General features: G+C 49.0%; 1 protein-coding gene across 6 annotated transcripts in view; it reads right to left on the bottom strand.

The window, feature by feature from the left end:
- Window positions 1-20,026, bottom strand: part of Ulk4 (unc-51 like kinase 4) — a 271,374-nt gene that overhangs the window by 110,502 nt on the left and 140,846 nt on the right. For all 6 annotated transcript variants that reach the window (XM_027415417.2, XM_027415412.2, XM_027415413.2 and 3 more), the window contains one exon: window positions 19,822-19,927. In XM_027415417.2, coding sequence (XP_027271218.1) covers window positions 19,822-19,927 — 106 coding nt within the window. The remainder of the gene's footprint in view (window positions 1-19,821; window positions 19,928-20,026) is intronic.

Below are 20,026 nucleotides of genomic sequence, written 5' to 3' on the forward strand. Positions count from 1 at the left end.
AGTGCCACCCACAGCAACCATGGTGCCAGGTGAACATGAGTCCACACTTCACTGGGGTTAGAAGCTTCGGAGCCATCTTGGTCTAGCTTCATTCCACACATCCTGACAAGATGTCCTCATTCTAAATCTCTGTAACCTGTGAACTGGCTTCATACAGCAGCAGGATTGAATTAACCAGCAGGATTCCGCAAACACACGACTGAATTAAGGAACAAAGCTGAGGCGGTGACCCGGATGACCCAGATGGACTTGGGGTGACCCAGGGTCTCCTGAGACATTAAAGTCTGTGACCTTGGAAGCAAAATGCTGGAATTTGGCAAGAAGGGATCAGGGCTATGCAAAGACAGAACTGGCAGGAGCTCTCCAGCTTGCCCTTCCAAGGCATAAAACCGAGTCTCCGGAAGGAACACCTGTGGGGAGGAGGGGGCTCCACACGGGTGGTCATGTCTCTTCGGTCTCTCTGCTTTATGCTAACTTATAAAATAAACTTAGGGCTAGGGCTAGCAGCTAAAAGCACATATGGCTCTTTTAGAAGACCCAAATTCAACTCTCAGCACCTGCACGAGGCCTCACTACCACATGTTAACTCCAGCTCCAGGCCCTCTTCTGGCCTCCAAGTGAACTGCACACACACACACACACCACACACACACACACACACACACACACACACACGAGGGGGGGGAGAAGAGAGCGAGAAAGAGAAGAGAGAGAGAGGTGTAAATAAAAAAACTTAAAAAATAAGCCTGCCTTGCTAAAGTTCTATATTTTCGCCTCTGTAGACAGCAGCCCATAATCCCACAGCAATTGTCACTTCAATGACATCTTCAGCAACAGTTAATTAACAGGTGCCACTCCAGCTGGCGCAGCAGCTACAGAGCAGTGGCAGACACTCTTCGGAGAGACACTCAGTGGGGATTGCACAGCATCTTTGGGGATGTTTTTTTTGGGGGGGTTGTTGTTGTTTTGTGGAGAAAATAAATATTACTTAGGAAAAAACTGACAGCCTTGACATGTCAAATTCTGAAAAATTTGAAGCTACAATGAAAATCAATTCAAGTCATGATGGGACTTGTGCACGTTCACTTACATCTAAATGGAACCAATGAAGCCACAGCAAAAACCACGTGGGACAGAAATGAGGACACACACAGAAAGCAGAAGAGTAGGTATGAAGCCTCTCCTTCATGCCCTGGGCCTCCGATGGCTCCACCTTTCCTCCGCCTACAGGACACCAGGCTCTGAGGTAACTTCCCCCACTCCTTAATCTGGAGCCCCCCCCCGCCCCCCACCTCAACACAGAAGCAAGCTGCTCAGTTAGCTGAGGAGTGTCTGTCTTCCTACTCAGCCGCAAAAGCTGCACGGGCAGGAGCACATGGTTGGCGCCTACAGCTTGTGCAGCCCTGGCTCCTAGCAGGACCCTCAGGAACACCTTCTCAGTCACTGACACTCTCATGCTGCCAGGCCTGGGCAGTCCAGAAACTCACTGCTGTTCATTAGCAAACCTATCACTGACCATGGCAAAGTGGCTGTGTCAGAACAAACCAAGGTCATCTGGAGGGCAGCTTGCAAAGGCAGCTCCAGAGCTTGCTGTAGTGAGGAAGCCAAGTCTCAGGGCAGCCAGAGGCTGGAGGGCCATAAGGACACACAGACACAGACACACACACACACAGACACACAGACACAGACACACAGACACACACACACACACACACACACACACACAGAGAGAGAGAGAGAGAGAGAGAGAGAGAGACAGAGACAGAGACACAGAGAGACAGAGAGACAGAGAGACAGAGACAGAGACACAGAGACACACAGAGAGACAGAGAGGTGCCTCACTGAATATGGATGGGAGCACGAGGAAGCTAGAGACAGAGAAGCCTGAGGTGCCTCAGTGAAGACAGGGTGTGAGGAGGCTGGAGGACACAAGGTACCTTCTTTCTGGTCAGGGACACACACATTTGGCTTCCTGTGGCTGTGGCTGGCCCTGATGTTGAACCTGAGGCTGAAACAGAGGCTGGCAGTCATGGGCCAGGTCCTGACTGACTTGGGCGACTGTGACAGAGGCTGCGGGTCAGAGTTCTGTGCACACAGATCTCCTGGCATTGTCTGTTTATGTGCACTCTCTCAGGGGGACACTTGAGGCACACCCAATCCACAGAAGTTAAAACAAGGAAAAGAGGCCTCTCCTGACCACCGTTCCAGATTCTACTGGGCAGCAAATAAGCTGAAAACAGCAGAAACACAGTAACTTTATCAGAGTCTATGTAGTTGAATCTTGGAGAAATGCCTATTACCAGCCAGAGCGTTAAAGCTTCCCTCACAATTGGAAAACCCCCTTCACAGCCTAGTGACATCTAACCCAAACAGTGGCTCAGGGATGCATTTGAGGAGAAACACAGAGCGATGTAAGGAAATACCAGACACATAACAAAAAAGACAGATGAGGCTTACACAAATTGAAGGGTGGATGAGCTTCAATGGGAAGCAAAGATAAAACCAAACCCAAATGTCCATGTAATTTCCACAGGGGCTTGGAATCTCACCAAAATTTTAGAGACCTTAACACACAGGCTTTAAGGTTTGTTTGAAACTTAAGTGTAAAATGACAGCCAGGTGGGTTTTTAAGAGCTAAGTCACTATCCATGAAACATTTCCACAAGACAGTCACTCAAATGCTGTGATTCCAACACAGGAAGGAAAAGCTACAGCAGGGGAGAGTCCAGACAGAAGTCACAGGAACCAGGCAGACAAAGGTGAGTTAGCGCATGAGCAAGGAAATGAACAGATGGATTTTAAGCCCTCGTAGGAATGAACTTCATCATTTAAAAACAAGCACCTTAGGGGTCAGTCTCTACAGTTCATGTAACTCACAGAAACAACCTGACCTGACTGAAGCCTTAGACAGAGGAGGCCAAGCCCTCAGGTGACGAGGTCGTCAGCAGGAGCAAGACAATAGGACGATTTGACAATGAAGTTACAGTGGACTACAGCTCAGGAGGTGAGGAGAGTAATTCACATGTATGCAAAGTGTGTTCGTTCACCCCAAATACCAGAGCCCTTACACAAGCCATCAAGGAAACCAAGAAGAGTTGGGTCACTCCTAAGTGAAGGACAGAAACATGAATGACTATGTCCCATGGAAAATGCGCAAGGAACGCATACAGAGACTTAGGGAGAAGCAGAGAGACTGGAAATCCCTCTTAAGACATGAAAACAACGCCCAGCAGTGGTGGCGCTCTCCTTTAATCCCAGCACTCAGGAGACCTAGGCAGGTGGATCTCTGAGTTCAAGGCCAGCCTGGTCTCCAGAGCAAGTGCCAGGACAGGCTCCAAAGCTACACAGAGAAAACCTGTCTCGAAAAGAAAACAAACAACAACAACAAAAATTTAGACTAAGAGAGACGCATTTCTGGCACCCGACGTGGGAAAACCAGCAGAAGACAATGACATACCAAGAATTGTCCCCCTTGCTTTTTCAGCGTCTGCCTGTTAGGCACAGAGTGTGACTTCCATAACAAGTCATGTCAAGGGCCCCTGGGCCGTGTGCGGTATCTATGCACAGGTGTGATCTACCCTGGCCAGACAGCCTATTTCCACCATGCTGAAGGAAAGCTGGACGACTTCTAGATTCTTCCTCACACCTCAACTTGGCAAGTATGCTCTCTACATATGGATATACTGCGTAGGTCACCTCTGGGGGTGGTTAGCTTTTACCTTCATGCACTTCTGCATTATTTAAATTTTTATAATGAATATGCATTGCTTGGGTGATCAGAAAAAAATACAGATATTTTACATCTTTCAAAAAAAATCAAAAGGAATGATTGACAGAACTTGAAGCATTTTTAAAACTGGGGCTGGAAGCTTAATTAGCTCACTGTGAAGCTTTGGTTTGAGCCCTCGGAAGCAAGAGAAATTCTTCCTAGCTGCTCACACTTTCCCCTGGCTTGTTCCACTTTTGAAGAAAGTTTCAAAGTCAGCACTGAAATTCAGATACTGAAAGGCAGATGCAGGGTGAGTGCTGCCTGGCTGGCTGAAGGACACCACAATGCCGCAAGTTCCACAGCTGGATGGTCCAGGTGGAGAAGATGGAGTCCCACAGCTGGATGGTCCAGGTGGAGAGGATGGAGTCCCACAGCTGGATGGTCCAGGTGGAGAGGATGGAGTTCCACAGCTGGATGGTCCAGGTGGAGAGGATGGAGTCCCACAGCTGGATGGTCCAGGTGGAGAGGATGGAGTCCCACAGCTGGATGGTCCAGGTGGAGAGGATGGAGTCCCACAGCTGGATGGTCCAGGTGGAGAGGATGGAGTCCCACAGCTGGATGGTCCAGGTGGAGAGGATGGAGTCCCACAGCTGGATGGTCCAGGTGGAGAGGATGGAGTTCCACAGCTGGATGGTCCAGGTGGAGAGGATGGAGTTCCACAGCTGGATGGTCCAGGTGGAGGAGTTCCACAGCTGGATGGTCCAGGTGGAGAGGATGGAGCTCCACAGCTGGATGGTCCAGGTGGAGAAGATGGAGTCCCACAGCTGGATGGTCCAGGTGGGAGAGGATGGTGGAGCATCCTCTCTACCTACCTATGCTCCCCTGCCTTGCTGGCTTTCTGATGCTCAGTACTAGCTGGCTGGGAACTATCCTGAATTGGAAGCAGAGGGATAGTGATGGGGACTTCTAAAGAGGGGGACAATTTAGGGGCAGTGATGGCTTTCGTTGTGACCTGACACTTGTCCTTGTGCCTCATGGTCATTAAGTGGATCCCCTGGGATCACAGAGCCAAGTGCTGCAAACAGCTCAGGAGGTCGAAGGACCATGTGATCCCCACTCCCGGTACAATGTTGCAACCACCACATCTCAGCACCCTCTACTGCTGCCATAGCCTGAGTCTCAAGCCAACAACCACCTGGCTGAGAATGAACCCAGCCCCGCATTCACCCCTCTCCATACGCCAGGTCCTACTTGTTGTACACCCCATACACAGCCTCAGTGCACAGCCACTGCCTCCCATGGTCATCCATCACACTGAGGCACCCTGTTCCCACTGCCTCCCGTGGTCATCCATCACACCCAGGCACCCTGTTCCCACTGCCTCCCGTGGTCATCCATCACACCCAGGCACCCTGTTCCCACTGCCTCCCGTGGTCATCCATCACACCGAGGCACCCTGTTCCCATTGCTCTGTGCAGGAGCAGGTTCGCCGCCATACACCACTACAGCCTTGGCTCCCCCTGACCCACCCGTCTATACTCAATACTTCCCCTTTTAAGAGCATCTGTGTACAATTTCCAGGTGTGTGACACCATCCTCTCAGACAAAGCATCTCTTCCCAGCTGGACTGCAAACTCCTCCCAGAAAGGACATCTAAGGAAGGAGCACACCTTTACAATGACAGTATTCCGTCAGTAGGTCTCTGGACTAACAATCGTCAAGGAAGTTGACTTAAGAGAGGGTCACAAAGACTGCACACTTCAGGGTATGGGCGAGGACTTCTGCTTCCTTCAGCCCACAGCCTCTCAATAGCCAACACCTGTGTTAAGTAAATGTCTGTGAATTTGGCAGCAGGAAAAACAGACAAAGGACAGGAATAATAGGGGAAAGTTATGACTCTCACAAACAGGAGTGTTTTCTCATGCACACACACACAGAAAAAAAATTAGTGAAAAAAACGTGACTGGCACATACCAGACCTCCTGTCATACAAGTTAATTCTAGATGATGGCATAATGGGTACACACCAGTCCTCGAGGCAGGATGATAACTTTTACATGATGGTGTAACCAGTACACACCACCAGTCTTACCACTCATAACGCCCTGGATCAAGTACAGGAGACAACTGTTCCTCAAATGTTAGACAAGAAATATGAGGGCTAAGGTTATGTATTAAGTTTAAATTACTGTGCTTAACAGATCTGTAAAACAAAAAATGCCTCTAACCTGAAAGCCCCACTTGCCCAAGGACAGATAACTTCCTGGAATGCTGGGGGCTGTTGTTTATGTAAGATGACAAGCCACGGGTTTTCACTTCTGTAAACAAGGTTGGTTGCCCCAACTGCACTGGATGTGCTGGACTACACACAGGTGTGAGGCACGTAGGCAGAAGTATGTCAAGATGCCTGCTTGCCCCTGATCAGACAGACAAAGGCAGGAAGTTCGAAGCCAGGTAGGTTTTGCCTTTATAAGCACCTGATGTAATTTGGTACCATTCTCTGGGGATCCCAGGCATGGACCTGGCCAGTGTCCATCCCCCTGGCCAGTATTTAACAAAGCTTGTTTCAAATTTGGCTCAAAAACGGTAGTGATGGTCTTATTCTCACCCAGTGGGATTAACAGGACTGTCAAGGCTCCAACTCCAGAGAGGGGGACCGGACTCCAGTTCCCTCACTACTGAAGTGTGGGTCTAATGGGACTTCCCAGCTCAGATGCAGGTGGCAGGCCTGAGCAGAGCATATTCGCTGTCTTCCTCAGGGAGGAGGAGCTGGGGCTGGAGTTAGTGTCTACTGAGAGAGTGAAAGATTAAGGGCAGAGGACTGAAGAGTTACTCAGAGACCTGCACTGTGCTCCCCAAAGTCTTAAAGTTCTAAGATGTTCCTGTATGAAATGGAGGGGTGTGTGCTGACCACTGTCCCTGCACGCCTGAGGTCTGTGGGAGCTGCCAATCCCACATAGCCGGAGACAGTTCTGATGACCCAGAGGGGAGGCCTTGTTGAAGATTCTTGAGTATTTAACTAAGACCCCCAAATGCCACTCCTTATTAGCAGAGCGTAGGCAACAAGAATTTAAAATAAGCCTTGAAAGAATCAAGCTGAGCCACCTATAAGTTAAATGACAGCCAGAGGAGACTTGGCATCTGTCTACGGAACAGAACTCAGATGAGGGGCACAGGCCCTGGAATAACCACCTCCAAAACAAAGGGGTAGAATCTTCAAGAAGCAATGAAATGCAATCTATATCCCAGGAACCATGGAGGGCAGAAGAGACACCAAGATGACACGGCTTTTTAAAGCGGCCAAGGACACAGAAAACACAATCATAGAAAACTAACATCAGACCCTACGTCATGAAAATCACGGATGTTCTAAAACAAAAAGTGCATTATGCGTTATGTAGAAATGGCTCGGCCTAATGAAAAGTAGGAAGGTTAAATTGGGAAACAGAGACCACGGTTGGCTGGATGAGATTCAAGAACATACATAAGTACATATAAGATATTTATATGGATCATAACTGGAGATTTAGCAGGCAAGGAGAAAGCATGGGAGAAAAATATTCTAATTGTTCTGAGTTTGCCAAAGTTTATTTTTAAGGTATGTGTGTGTGTGTGCCTGCGTGTGGTCTGTCTGTGTGTGTGTATGTTCGTGCGTGCGAGTGTGTATGTGTGTGCATGTGTGTTTGCACATGTGGTCTGTCTGTGAATGCACAAAAGTACGGTGCAGATGGAGACCAGAAGAGAGTGTCTGATCCCTGGAGCTGGAGTTTTAAGTGGCTCTAAGCTGCCCGCGTGGGTCCTGGGGACCAAACTGAGCTCATCTACAAGAACAGAGCATCTTAACCACTGAACCACCTCTCAGGCCTTCCCAAAGATTTTGTTTTATTCTTTCTTTCTTTCTTTCTTTCTTTCTTTCTTTCTTTCTTTCTTTCCTTTTCTTGTAACAAAACAACATATAAGCACAAGGAGTTTGGCAAATACAAATAGAAAAACTGTAAGATCCCAGTTAGACACCCTCATATGGACAGCTTTCTAGATGGAAAGTGGGACCCTGGTCACTCTTAGTCACTCTTGCCTGACATTTCAACACCCTGACATGACACAGAGAAGCACTGCCTGCGGTCTGAATTTACTTAGAAATGAAAACAGATTTGTATTAGAAATGTCTAATCCTAGACCTTAAATATGAATCGGTGTTTTTATTGTTGTTGGTTTTTTGTTTGTTTGTTTTCAGCAATAGGATAAAACACTTATGTCTGAGTCCAGGAAAACAAACAAAAATCTCACTCTTCATAGAAATAGAGAGGTGTTCATTATTCTGTTTAGTGTGAATTAGGACAGGAATACGAGATGGCCAGAGAGTGCCTGTCACCTACAGGATGGTACGGCTGGCCCTCCCCCTCCTCCCGTCATCCTCTCTCCATCCCTCCTGTGCTCCTGAGAACAGAGGCCTCGACATCGGCCCATACACGACAGCTGCAACTGGAAGCAAAAGCCAGTTCTGTGTTTCTGGTCTACGAGAGGCTCAGACTTCAGGCTGACAGAGATTCTGAACTCATTTCCCATCGGTGTTGGATCCTCTGCTGATTAAACCTGACGGCTGCAAAGGGAGAGGTTGTAGACACCCCCTCCTCCCTCCGTGACCTGAGCAGAACCAGGCATGCCTCCTTATACATGATGGCTCTCAGAGGGGACATACATTGCCATCATCTCCCTGTGGAAATACTCAGCCTAACTTTGCCCTGTATCTGAATACCTCATATTGATTCAGAGTTACATTTAAGTCTAGAAATGCAAACCATAAACATACATTTAGAGATAACATTTCATGTCTAGGTAATTTTCAGTCTAATCAAAAGTTGTAATTTAAAATGAACTAGCATTGAGCTGGGAGGTGGCTCAGCTGTTAAGAGCACTGGCAGCTCTTGCGGAAGACGCTGGTTCAGTTCCCAACACTCACAAGGTGGCTCACAACCACCTGTAACTCCAGTGCAGGGCATCATTTGGCTTCCAAGCCCCAGCACAACTTGCTCTCCTCTCTCCCTTTCTCTCCCCCCTCTCATGCACATGTGCACACATGCACGCACGCGCACGCACACACACACACACACACACACACACACACACACACACATACATGCACACACAATAAATAATAAATCTTAAAGGAAAAAGACTAACATTGTTCTCGATCACACGGAATACATGTGTCATTGCATGCATATACACAGAGAGATCCAGACACAAACACATGGCTATGTATCCACTGCAAATGGGATTTATGGTAGCTATACCTGGCCCTCCCCAAACCATCCTATGAGACAAGGCCCTCCCAGACTATCCAGGGAGACAATGCCCCTCCCTAAACACCTTTTGAGACAATCCTTACTTTCTACCAAACCTGACAAGGGCACAGTGAAAACATGAAGACTACAGACCCATATGTAGAGAAACATGAATGCACACCCACTCTACAGACTGTTAGCAAGTCAAATCCAACATGAAAGGAAACTCACATGGGCTGGAGAGATGGCCCCTGAGGTCAGGAGACCTTGCTTCTCTGGCGGAGAACAGTTCCCAACACCCATGCTGGGAGGCTCATAGAACCACAGCCAAACACCAACGGCTCTCCTTACAGAGCTAGAATTAAACTCTAAAGTTCACAGATGCACAAAGACCCTGAAAGGCCAAAGCTGCCCCTAGAAGAGGGGAGCTGGGACCTTTGCATTCCTGGCTTCAGGTCACACTACTGAGCCACAGAAACCAGAGTGCACGCACTGACATCTTAGCCTGTCGCCAGCCACATGGGAGTCTGTCTGGCCTAGGCTTGGCTGGGAGTCACTGACCCTTTCTCATCTCTGCAGAACAGTTTTATGGCTGCCTCTCTCTTCATCCCACAAGGGGAAGATGACTCCACATTGTGTCTCCTGGGGTTGAGAGAGGGAAGAAACAAGCAAGCCCATCCATAGCCAGCAACACGGTAGCCTGGGGTCCCTCCCCTGGTGTAGACCCCACTTCAACCGGCACAGCACTGTGGCAGAACCAGAGCCACAAATCCACGGACGGCCTGAGGTCAGGACAGGCCACTCTGCCCCCTGTGGCTTCTTCAGGGAGCCTTGCATTGTTGTCATGCTGGAGCTGGAAACTGAGGAGCCTCTGCCTCTCCTCCCTCAGCCTCGGTGAAGATGCCTCAGGCAAAAAGGGTTAATCGCATTGATAGTCCTGCAGGAGGTTCTTGTTCAAATATCAACATTTGTTAATGGCTTCTGCTCCTGACCAGTTTTTGTTGAGCAACAACGGCATGCCAGGGCTCATACAAGAAAGCATACCCCCTTCATGCAAGGACAAATGTGTGATCAAGCTGGTTAGAGAGAGCCATCTCAGCCACCAAAAATGTCAAGCTGGGCCGAGGAATGAGCACTGCTGTGTGGTAGCTCTGACCTGCTGACTGCGTCAGTCTAAGAGGGTCCTGCCTCCAATGACTGCCAAATACAACAAACCCTCTCTGTTTCAGAGATATTTCTGAAATCTCTCTTGGAAACAGGCATCCGGGTGTTCCATGGTGCTACATGCCAGGGCACCAAGAGTGAGTCTCCAGCTGAGTGTGCCGATGACGACAGGGTAGAACTATGGACATCCCGAGGAGGGGTGTCAACTCTCAGCCCCAAACCCTGCTGCTTCAAAGGGAACGACTGTGGATTTCCTTGAGCTAAAGATGAGTGACCGTGGATTTGGGTTGCCCTGATGTGGATTTGGGTTGCCCTGATGTGGATTTGGGTTGCCCTGATGACATGTGCTGTTGTGGAAGAGGACATCTGAACTTGTATAGTCAGACAACAAAGAGATGAACGTCACAAATCAAGTCACCTACACAAACATATTGCTGGGGTCTTCAGGTAGGCGGGTCACAGCACAGCAGGGAATCTCTGCTCTGAGTTTTGGAGTCAAAGAAAATCTTACATCTGAGTTGGTAGACACTAGAGTTCTCTTAACGATACACACCAAAGGCTTTTACCAACAGTTTCAACCAAATGGCTGTGATGGTTATAGCTGAACTGTCAGCTTCCCCTGACTGGACACATCCATGAGGGAGTCTCTAGACACCCTGGGGATTGAACAACCCTTTCACGGGTCATGTATCAGACATCCTGCATATCAGGTATTTACATTACGATTCATAACAGTAGCAAATTTACAGTAATGAAGTAGCAACAGAAATGTTCTGGTTGGGGTCACCACCACACGAGGAACTGTATTAAAGGGTTGCAGCACTAGGAAGGTTGAGAACCACTGCTCTAGACTAAGTTAACAACGGTGGAATGGCCCACACCCTAAGTAGCGGGAGCACCAGCCCATGGGCCAGGTCCACAGTGAATCAAAGAGAAATTGAGCCCCTATCATGTCTCTGTTTCCTGACTGCCGGTGTCACGTGACCTTATCCTGCCAGTTCCACGCCATTCTGTTACGATGGACTGAGCCCTAAAACTGTGAGTCAAGTAAACCTCCTTTCTGTTGTTTTTGTCCAATATTCTGTCAGTCAGAAAACCTTGTACCCAGTAAAGGGTTAACAGTAGCCCACAAGGATTTTGATCTTGATCTGTGTACTATTTACTTTTCTGTTACTGTAACAAAATACCCAGACAAAGGCAACTTAGCAAAGAAAAGGGTTTATCTTGGCTTACAGGTTCAGGGGGACACAGTCCCTCGTGGCAGGGAAGGTGTGGCAGCAGGAGTGTGAGGCTGGCCTCTCAGTTGGGAAGCAGACAGATCACATTTCATCTGCTCACAGGAAGCAGAAAGCAGACACAGAAAGTAGGGCAAGCCTACAAAGCCTCAAAACCCAGCCCTAATTACACACATCCTCCACAAGGCCCCGCCTCCTAAAGGTTCCACAACCTTCCCAAACAATGCCACCAGCTGGGGACCAAGTGTTCAAACACATGAACCTAACCATCTGGGACATCCCAACTCCCAGCAACGTGAGGCACTGTCAGCCTGTCAGCAGAACCTCTACCACCGTGCAGCTTTCTTGGGGGGGCCTTCTGTCCACAGTGGATTAGCAGGACTTTATTCTCTGCATACAAAGGGCTTTTCTGGAAACTAGTCGTGTGTGTGTGTGCGTGTGTGTGTGTGTGTGTGTGTGTGTGTGTGTGTGTGTGTGTGCGCGTGCGCGTGTGTGTGCACGTGTGTGTGTGTGTGCGTGTGTGTGTGTGTGTGCATGTGTGTGTGTGTGTGTTTAGGTTTTATTTATACACACACACACACACATGCATGCTATTCATCCCCAAGCACACCGACAGCGCGTGAGCAGCATCCGCCCCAGGAGCACCCGCCATCAATCACCATCAAAAGGCAGCCCTGTTCCATCCACTTCACAAAAACTAAAGCGAAATCCAGGGACAGAACGCTCAGTAGTGCCTCGGCCAAGCACTGGCCTTGGAGAGAACACGGGCCTGGGCCAGGTTTCCTCTGATCATCTCAGATCCTTCCTAGTGAGATCTCAGGCTCCTGAGCGAATGTCCGCCCCCCATTATTCCACTTTTTGTCATGTGAACAATGAAGAACTTCAAAAAAAAAAAAAATACTGTGAGTCAAGGACAGTTTGTTCACGGCTGAGGACAAGACTCGGTGAGCAGGACACCTAACACAGGACTAAGACCTGGCTTTGGATCTGAACCCACATAAAAGCTAGGACAGTGACACGTGCCTACAATCCCAGCATACTGTTAGAGAGACTGGAAGCCGAGGCAGGAGAATCCTCAGAAGCTCACTGGGCCAGCAGGCCCGGCCTTCGCTGTGGCAAATCACGAGAGGCGGCAAGTGGGATCCAACCCATGAGATTGCTGCCTGACTCCCAGGCATGCATTCATACACTCACAGGAGTGCGCACAGACCTAAATACACAGACTTTAAAAAGCAAATGGGCTGTTCAATGCGCGAAGGAAACAAACCCAAGTGTGAGCAACCTTAGCAACAGGACAAGGAGAGGCACAGTACAGAGAGAGGACGGAGCTACAGGGGGAGGAGACACACCGTAGATCCAGAAATACCCCGTTATGGGAAAATGTTCACGGAGTGGAGAACAGCAGCCTCGCTAAGAGAAGAAACTGGATTTGGCTCACGGTCCAGGGCTCAGGCAGACAAGGGCTCCCACTTCCTGCCAGTCCCCGGTTTATGTATCTGCAAGTGGAAGGGGCCTGTTCTTTTGTGTCCCTCTAGATCCTTGCTGTCTGGTGTCTCCCCTCTGAAGTGTCTGGGATCCCAAGGGCTTTCACACTAACACACACAGGAAGAAATCTCGAGCCTGTGAGCTCCTGACATCCAGCTAAAAGTCAGATCAGTGGACCCCGAGACAGACAGCACACTTCACCCACGCGTGAAGGGTGAGCTTTAGCCTTGCTCCAAGGTATATGGAGGAGTTATTAAATGCCTGCATAAAGTTTTATTACTATTTTAATACCATTAATAAGCATCTTTGCTTTAATGTCCCGCTTGCTGGATCCTGCAGCAATGAGCTGCAGTAACTGCCGCCTGCATGGGAATCGCTTTCCCTCCAAGGATATAAAGGAGGGGGCACCGGGGAGCTCAGCAGAGGAAAGACGCAGATGCCGCCGGCCACGTTTTCTGCGTGAGTCTAACCTGATTGCTCCCACATTTCCATCTTCGGTTCCCCGATGTGGCAGCCTCAACAGAAGGGGAATAAAAGCGAATGTGCATCGCTCATCAGCTCATGAGGAGAGCTCTTACACACAGCAGTTTACATCTTAATAGCCCGCTTTCCTCACATTAACCCCCCCCACACACACACACACCGCTTTTCATCTCGCAGATGGCAGGGCTGTTCAGTAAACATGGTGCGAGCAGGAGTCAGCATCCCACAGCTCGGGAGCTGGGAGCTCCGGGGTCAAAGGCCAGCCTCTCACCCTGGCCACAGTGCAGTACGTCCCCAGGTCCAGACGGCCCCCCTCCCCAGTCTCCAGGCTGCTAAATGCAAAGTGGCTGCCTGGGGACTTCCAGTACAACTCGGGTCCTCACTTCTGTGACATCGCTGTGGTCTGGTGTCAGGGACTCATGGAGGATCTGAGATGTCCAGGAAATGTACCTAAGCTACATATATGTACATGCATGTACCTGAGCTCCATGCAGACTGCGTGTCATGCTACCTGAGACGCTGTGAACTTTGGTATTCACCGGGGTGAGAGACTGATGCTCTGCATATACCAAAGGAAAACTAAAACAATGACAACAAAAAATAAAACCACCACAAAACACTTCAGGGCACAGACTTCCGGAGCCACTCAAGTCTGACCACACTTCCTATCCCATGGGACAGGCAGATGTGAGCCTGGAGACACCCTCTGTGCGCCATCAGTCATCTGTCTGCTGCTCCTCTCAGGACAGGTGGCCCCATCAGCAACGGTACTCTCTCTTGCAGAGGAGACAACTGATGCCCCACAGTCAGGACACTAGTTTTCCCTTCAGAGAATGTGAAGGGACATACCCACGAGAATGTGGAGGGGCTGGGGGAGAGAGAATCGGGGTCAGAGTGAGGATGGATACACATGCAGAATGGCGCAGGTGCAGGCAGGTGCCACCAAGCCTGACAACCTGGTTCCATCCTCAGGACCTCCAAGGTAAGAATAGAGAACCAATCAACTCCCTCGGGTTGCCCTCTGACCTCTACATGTGCACTTGGGTGAGTGAACCCACAGGTACATAGAGATGGATAATATAGAAAGGAAAAGCCACAATGAAACCCTTTACTCTACACACACACACACACACACACACACACACACACACACACACACCAGACATTCACCCATTCCGCTCAGTCCCTGGAGGGACTGGCCTGCTGGGCTGCTGTTCCTAACTTTTTTATTACTTGTGCATCTTTGGAGGGAGGATCTATTCAGATCTTCTACTCATTTGTGAGTCAGGCTGTGTGTTTCCCCATCATCGAGTTGTGGGTGTTCTTTATATATTACGGATATTAGTTTCTCTTCAAATACATGGTCTGCAGACAGTTACTCCTCTACTGAAATAGAAGGATACCTTCCCACTCTTCCACTGACCAGTGCAAGGAATTCTAATACCCTGGGAAACGATGAGAACAAGCACCAGATACAGTGTAGTAGGAAGCCAATCCCAGCTCAGGAGTGCTAACTAAACTACCGTTAAACGGACATGACTGTAACATCTGTTGCGCTGATGGGCCAGAAGTGTGGTTCGTCTTCTCCACAGAGTCCTCGGTGCAGAAGTTCAGTCCAGTAGTGAGAAAGGAGCCCACGATTCCGTCTCCTGGACCTCACCTCCGTCTCCTCAGTGCTTTCACAAATGGTCCTGGATCTCCCTGACAAAGCCTGACTTCAGTTATCACCTGACAGAACTGTCCTTTTGCTCAGAATTCTGCAGTCACTCATTCTGAAAAAGAGTCAATCTCCACTTATCAACAACGGGGCTCTGGGGCATGGGCTGCTCTTTGAGGGCTGGAAAAGATGTGACAGTCTCCTCTAGTCACTCAGCTGCAGCTTGCCTCTCTCCTCCCCGTGATCTTCACGTGGTCAGAGGTCAAGCTTACAGGCTCACTGGCTTTTACTCCTTACCTTTAAGTGTGGATGCTAATTTCAGTCATTATGCATGGAAATTTTACATATATTATCATTTTACATTCAAAACAAACATTTGGAAGTGGCACCTTTATCTCTAGAGAGATGAGACTCGGAGCACCTCAGACAATAAAGCTACAGACACCAGATTTAAACCTACTTCACCTGCCAGGGCACGCTGCCTGTCTGAGAGAAGACAGCTCTGAGGACAGGCCTTTCGGTAGCTCCTGGGAAACCCCTGAAGGCAACACCTGCCCGGGCTCTTCCTCCAGTGCCTCAGACTCACTTTCTACTGTTTCCCTTGCCAATTTTCACATTTCAAAATCTATTCCAGGCCAGGTAACAGGCACAGTGGCACGCCCTTTAATCTCAGCACTCAGGAGGCAGAGGCAGATGGATTTCTATAAGTTCAAGGTCAGCCTGATCTACACTGTGAGTTCCTGGACAGCCAGAGCTACACAGTGAGACATTGTCTCATATATTTTTAAAAAAGAACAGAAGAGGGAGGAGGGAATTTGTTAAGCTTCCTTTGTTGAAAACCTCTTGGGTGGCTGCTTAAATGACTGTTATTTTAGAAAATCAGAGACCTGTAGAACCTGGCTGATAATCGAGAAGGGGGCTCCAGCTGCAAGTCACACAAATGCTGTGAAATAATAAAGAAGGGAACATGCATTTGTTGATTGGCAGGTTGCTGCTGCTACTTCAAAATAAACAGACAAAATGACAGGAGAAATGAGGACGCCACATGCAATGTTTCAGCTCTAGACGTGGGCAGGTCACACCTCAGCCAGCTGGAGGATAAAATTGGGGGGAAGGGTCACAGAGAGGAACACACAAGCTGCTATAGCCTGATGGTCTCCAAACTTTCAAATGCATAACATCTTACACATAGTAGGTGCTCAACAGCCGTACCCATGGGGGGGGGTAGAGCTTCACAGCTGAGGAAGGTAGTGTCAGAGTTTGCACAGCTGGACATGCCAAGTGGGTGAACTGCACAGAACATGAACACATCTCCTGAGCGTTAACTCTTAAAGGTAAGGTTCAGGCTGAGAGAGACAAAGGGATACCATTACCCAAATGCCAACTGCCCCACCCCCACCTTCCCCAGCGGTCTCCTTCATTCTTTCAAACTTCATTCCATTGGGCAGATTTTCACAGCGATACCTGGGACAGACCCTGGAAGCAACCAAGGGCCAAATAAGTAGCTCAGAGAAGAGCAGAGGCGAACAGTGGGTGCCACAAGCCAGAGATGGGCCTTACTGCCATCTATTTTCCCTTGAACTGCAGAGTACTAGGGACCAGAGCTGAGTACCAAACGGAGTCCAAGTGTGAAGTCCTTCAGCCTGAAATGAGACCACACCTGAGAGGGTGAAAGGCTAAGACCACACCCAAGAGTGCCAGCGAAATGGGTGGGAGGCAGGGACACAGGTCAGGTTGGACGTTTGGGGAAGTGGCGGGTACCATGGTTGCTCTTGAGCAGTTGTGTCTCTTAAGTGCGCCATGTGTCATCGTACCTTAAATCTTGCCGACTCTGCCTGTGTGCACAGCCGCACACACAGTGCCTGGTGCATGCTCCATACCCACAGTGCTTCATCCTGTGTGTGAAGCATTTTCCAGGTGTGAAGCATCAGGCAAGAAGCAGGAAGGTATAAATTCTCCAGCCATGAAGCAGCAGGGGAAAAGCAGGATATATAAATTCTCCTTGGGAAATCTGACCAGTTTACCAGAAAGTGATTGTTTCTGTTGAGTTTCTATGTGCTGGCTCCCTTCAGGGGCTCACGCCCACCAAACAGCTTAACCCTCACTGGCCCCTGCAGGTGGGTGGGTGTGTTGTCCTCATCTCCATCACAGAAGTGAGAAAGCAGAGGCGTGGACACTAAGTGATGGGGAATGTCCTTCTGTACATACGCTTCTCTTATTGGTTGATGAATAAAACACAGTTTGGCCAATAGAGGCAGGAGGATAGGCGGGACTAGGAGACGAAGAGAATTCTGGGAAAGGTAGTCAGAGGGAGACCTCAGAGAGATGCCATGTAGCCGCCAAAGGGGTAACAGGCCTGGACATCCTCAGGTAAGCCAGGACCACATGGAAATACATAGATTTTTAGAAATGGGTTGATAATTAAGACAGAGCTAGCCAATAAGAAGCCCTAGCCATCATCCAACAGTTTTATAATTAACATAGCATCCATGTGTTTATTTGGGGCAAGGCAGAAGCAGGACCTGGCTGGAAGAAACCACAGCAACAACTAGGACATTTCAGTAGCAGGGCTGAGATGTTAATGCAAGTCTTCTTCACACCAGCCCTTGCTGTTCCACCAGTCCCCTGCCAGGCACACAGCTATGGAGACACGGCCTCTTAGCCACGGACTCACTGCTCCTTCAGAGAGTGGTTCTGTACAGACCTAAGGGAACTGCCCCAGTCAGGGTTATGAAACCTGTAACACTCTGCATAGCTAAGACTTCTAGAAGCTTCCAAAGAACATGGTTGAGAACACTAAGGGATTTTTCTCAGATTTCTCTAAACACCAAGCAATGACAATGTCCAGCCCTGGAGACCAGTTGGAAAAAAACTACAGCTGCCTGCTATCACTATAGCCAGGTTAAACATGCGCACCTGCTATCGCTATAGCGCCATTGCCAGGTCAAACACTTGGGTGACAGTTACTCACTACAGAACCGAGTAGGGGCTGGAGACAGCTCGGTGGCTCGAGCTAGAGCACATCTGCTCTTGCAGAGAATCTGATTTGGTTCCCAGCATCTGCACCAGGCAGCTCACACTCACTTTTAACTCCAGCTCCAGGGAAGCCAGCACCTCTGACATCTGAAGGCACCTGCACTCATGTGCACACATCAACACAGGCAGATGGATGGACACGTACATAATTAAAATAAAACAACTTTAAAAAATTTGACTAAACCAGGCCTGGTGGCCAATCTGAAATCCTAGACCTAAAGAGGCTGAGGCAGGAGGATTGCTGCAGGCTAGAGGCCAGCCAAAGCCACCTGGCAAAGGTTGCTTGTGTCCCCCAAGTGCCACTTACTCTATCTCCTGGCAACAGGCCTGCCAACCTGGCTAGTGAATTTGTTTTTTTTGGAACAGGGTAGCCCTGGAACTCACTGTGCAGCTGAGGCTGGGCTAGAACTCCTGATGCTCCTGCCTTCACCTCTTAAGTGCTTTGTGTGTTACCCAGCTTTGAATGCTATTCTTAAAGGAGGCTAAGGCTGTCACATGTGTGGTTTCTCTATTCTTACAGCACAAACAACTCTTGCAGTGATTCTCTGGTCTCTTGAGTAAACACTGATTTAGACAGATTAATATAAACATGACCAAAAAACCCCCCCTCCAAAAAAAAACCAGTGTTTTGATTTCTGACACTGAACCACTCAAGACAAAGAATTTCCTTAAATGATTCTTTGGAGGTGCTCTGTTTTGTTTTTGTTTTGTTTTCTGTTTTGGCAGCACTGCGCTGTGTCATGTAAATCCATTACCCTCACAGCTCTGCTGGGAAAGGCAAGCTGGCATTCAGATCCATTATAGAAATGTCACGGCGCAGGGATGAGCCCAAAGTCAGCTCCAAAATGTTAATAACTCTGATATTTTTGAAATATAAGCAAACAGTCCTACCTCATTTCATAATAATCCTCCCGATAAATGTATCATTTAAAAATGAAAATGTTTAAGGAAAAGAAAAGCACAGCAAAACCACTGAGTTACACAGTAGCATTCAAGTCCAGCGGCAGCTGTACACCTGAAATCCTAGCCCTTCCATTTGGAGCCCAAGGGCCAGGAGTTCAAGTTCTTCTTAGCTATAAGAGTGCTTCCAGTGACAGTACTGCTTGGGCCTTTGGGGTCAGATGGTTCCTCAAGCTCCAAACCTCCGTCCCCGAACACCCAGACCCTGGCCCACGACACTGACAACCTCCCGTCCTCTGTCCCCGTAGAGCAGGTGGGCTCGTCATGTCACGTGCTTGTGTCTACTCTTGCTGTAGTAGGAGAACCACGGGGCTCTGGGTCACCTTCACCACCCGAAGACCAGGCAACAAAGTCCAGGTCAGTGGTCACAGCTCACCACTCTGACTTAGGAATCCTTCCTGGTGAGACTTGAAGCTCAGATCCTCTCTCTCCTTCACAGGCTCCTTTGCCCACCACTTTATCTGAGCTGCCTCACTCTGGGGATAGCACACACTGAACAAACGCAGCGACGCCCATTGACAGGGTAAGGAACTCACATGGCTAAGTGCCCAAGGCCCGCAACCTTTGCTGATATTTCTTGTTAGAGGGTGATGCATATTCCCCCAGGATGGGAAGAAAGACGAGGAACCCTTGAGCATAGATGACACACAGAAGCAGAGCGCTAGCACCGATAATCTGTGTCAATGTCTGAGACTTGCCTTTGAGACCAAGTCCAGTAACTGCCAATCAGGGGCTGGCCCGACAATTCTGGGAGGGTCAGAGCACTGGCCACCCTTCCAGAGGGCCCAGGTTCAATTCCCAGCTTACCTTGCTCATAAAGCAGCTTCATGTTGGAATCTTTGTAAGCAACCAGGTTGTTGAGTAATGCGATCACACTCTGCATGGTATTGCCCAGAATGTTCTCCTGATGTTCCTGCAATAGACCAGACAGAAATACCAACATGTCATCCTCAGGACAACCAAGCACCTCTCTCTAGCATCCACCAAAAGGCTGAAGGGTTCCCTGTCTGTA

Source organism: Cricetulus griseus, chromosome 4 (assembly GCF_003668045.3).
Source record: "Cricetulus griseus strain 17A/GY chromosome 4, alternate assembly CriGri-PICRH-1.0, whole genome shotgun sequence".
Taxonomy (NCBI): domain Eukaryota; kingdom Metazoa; phylum Chordata; class Mammalia; order Rodentia; family Cricetidae; genus Cricetulus; species Cricetulus griseus.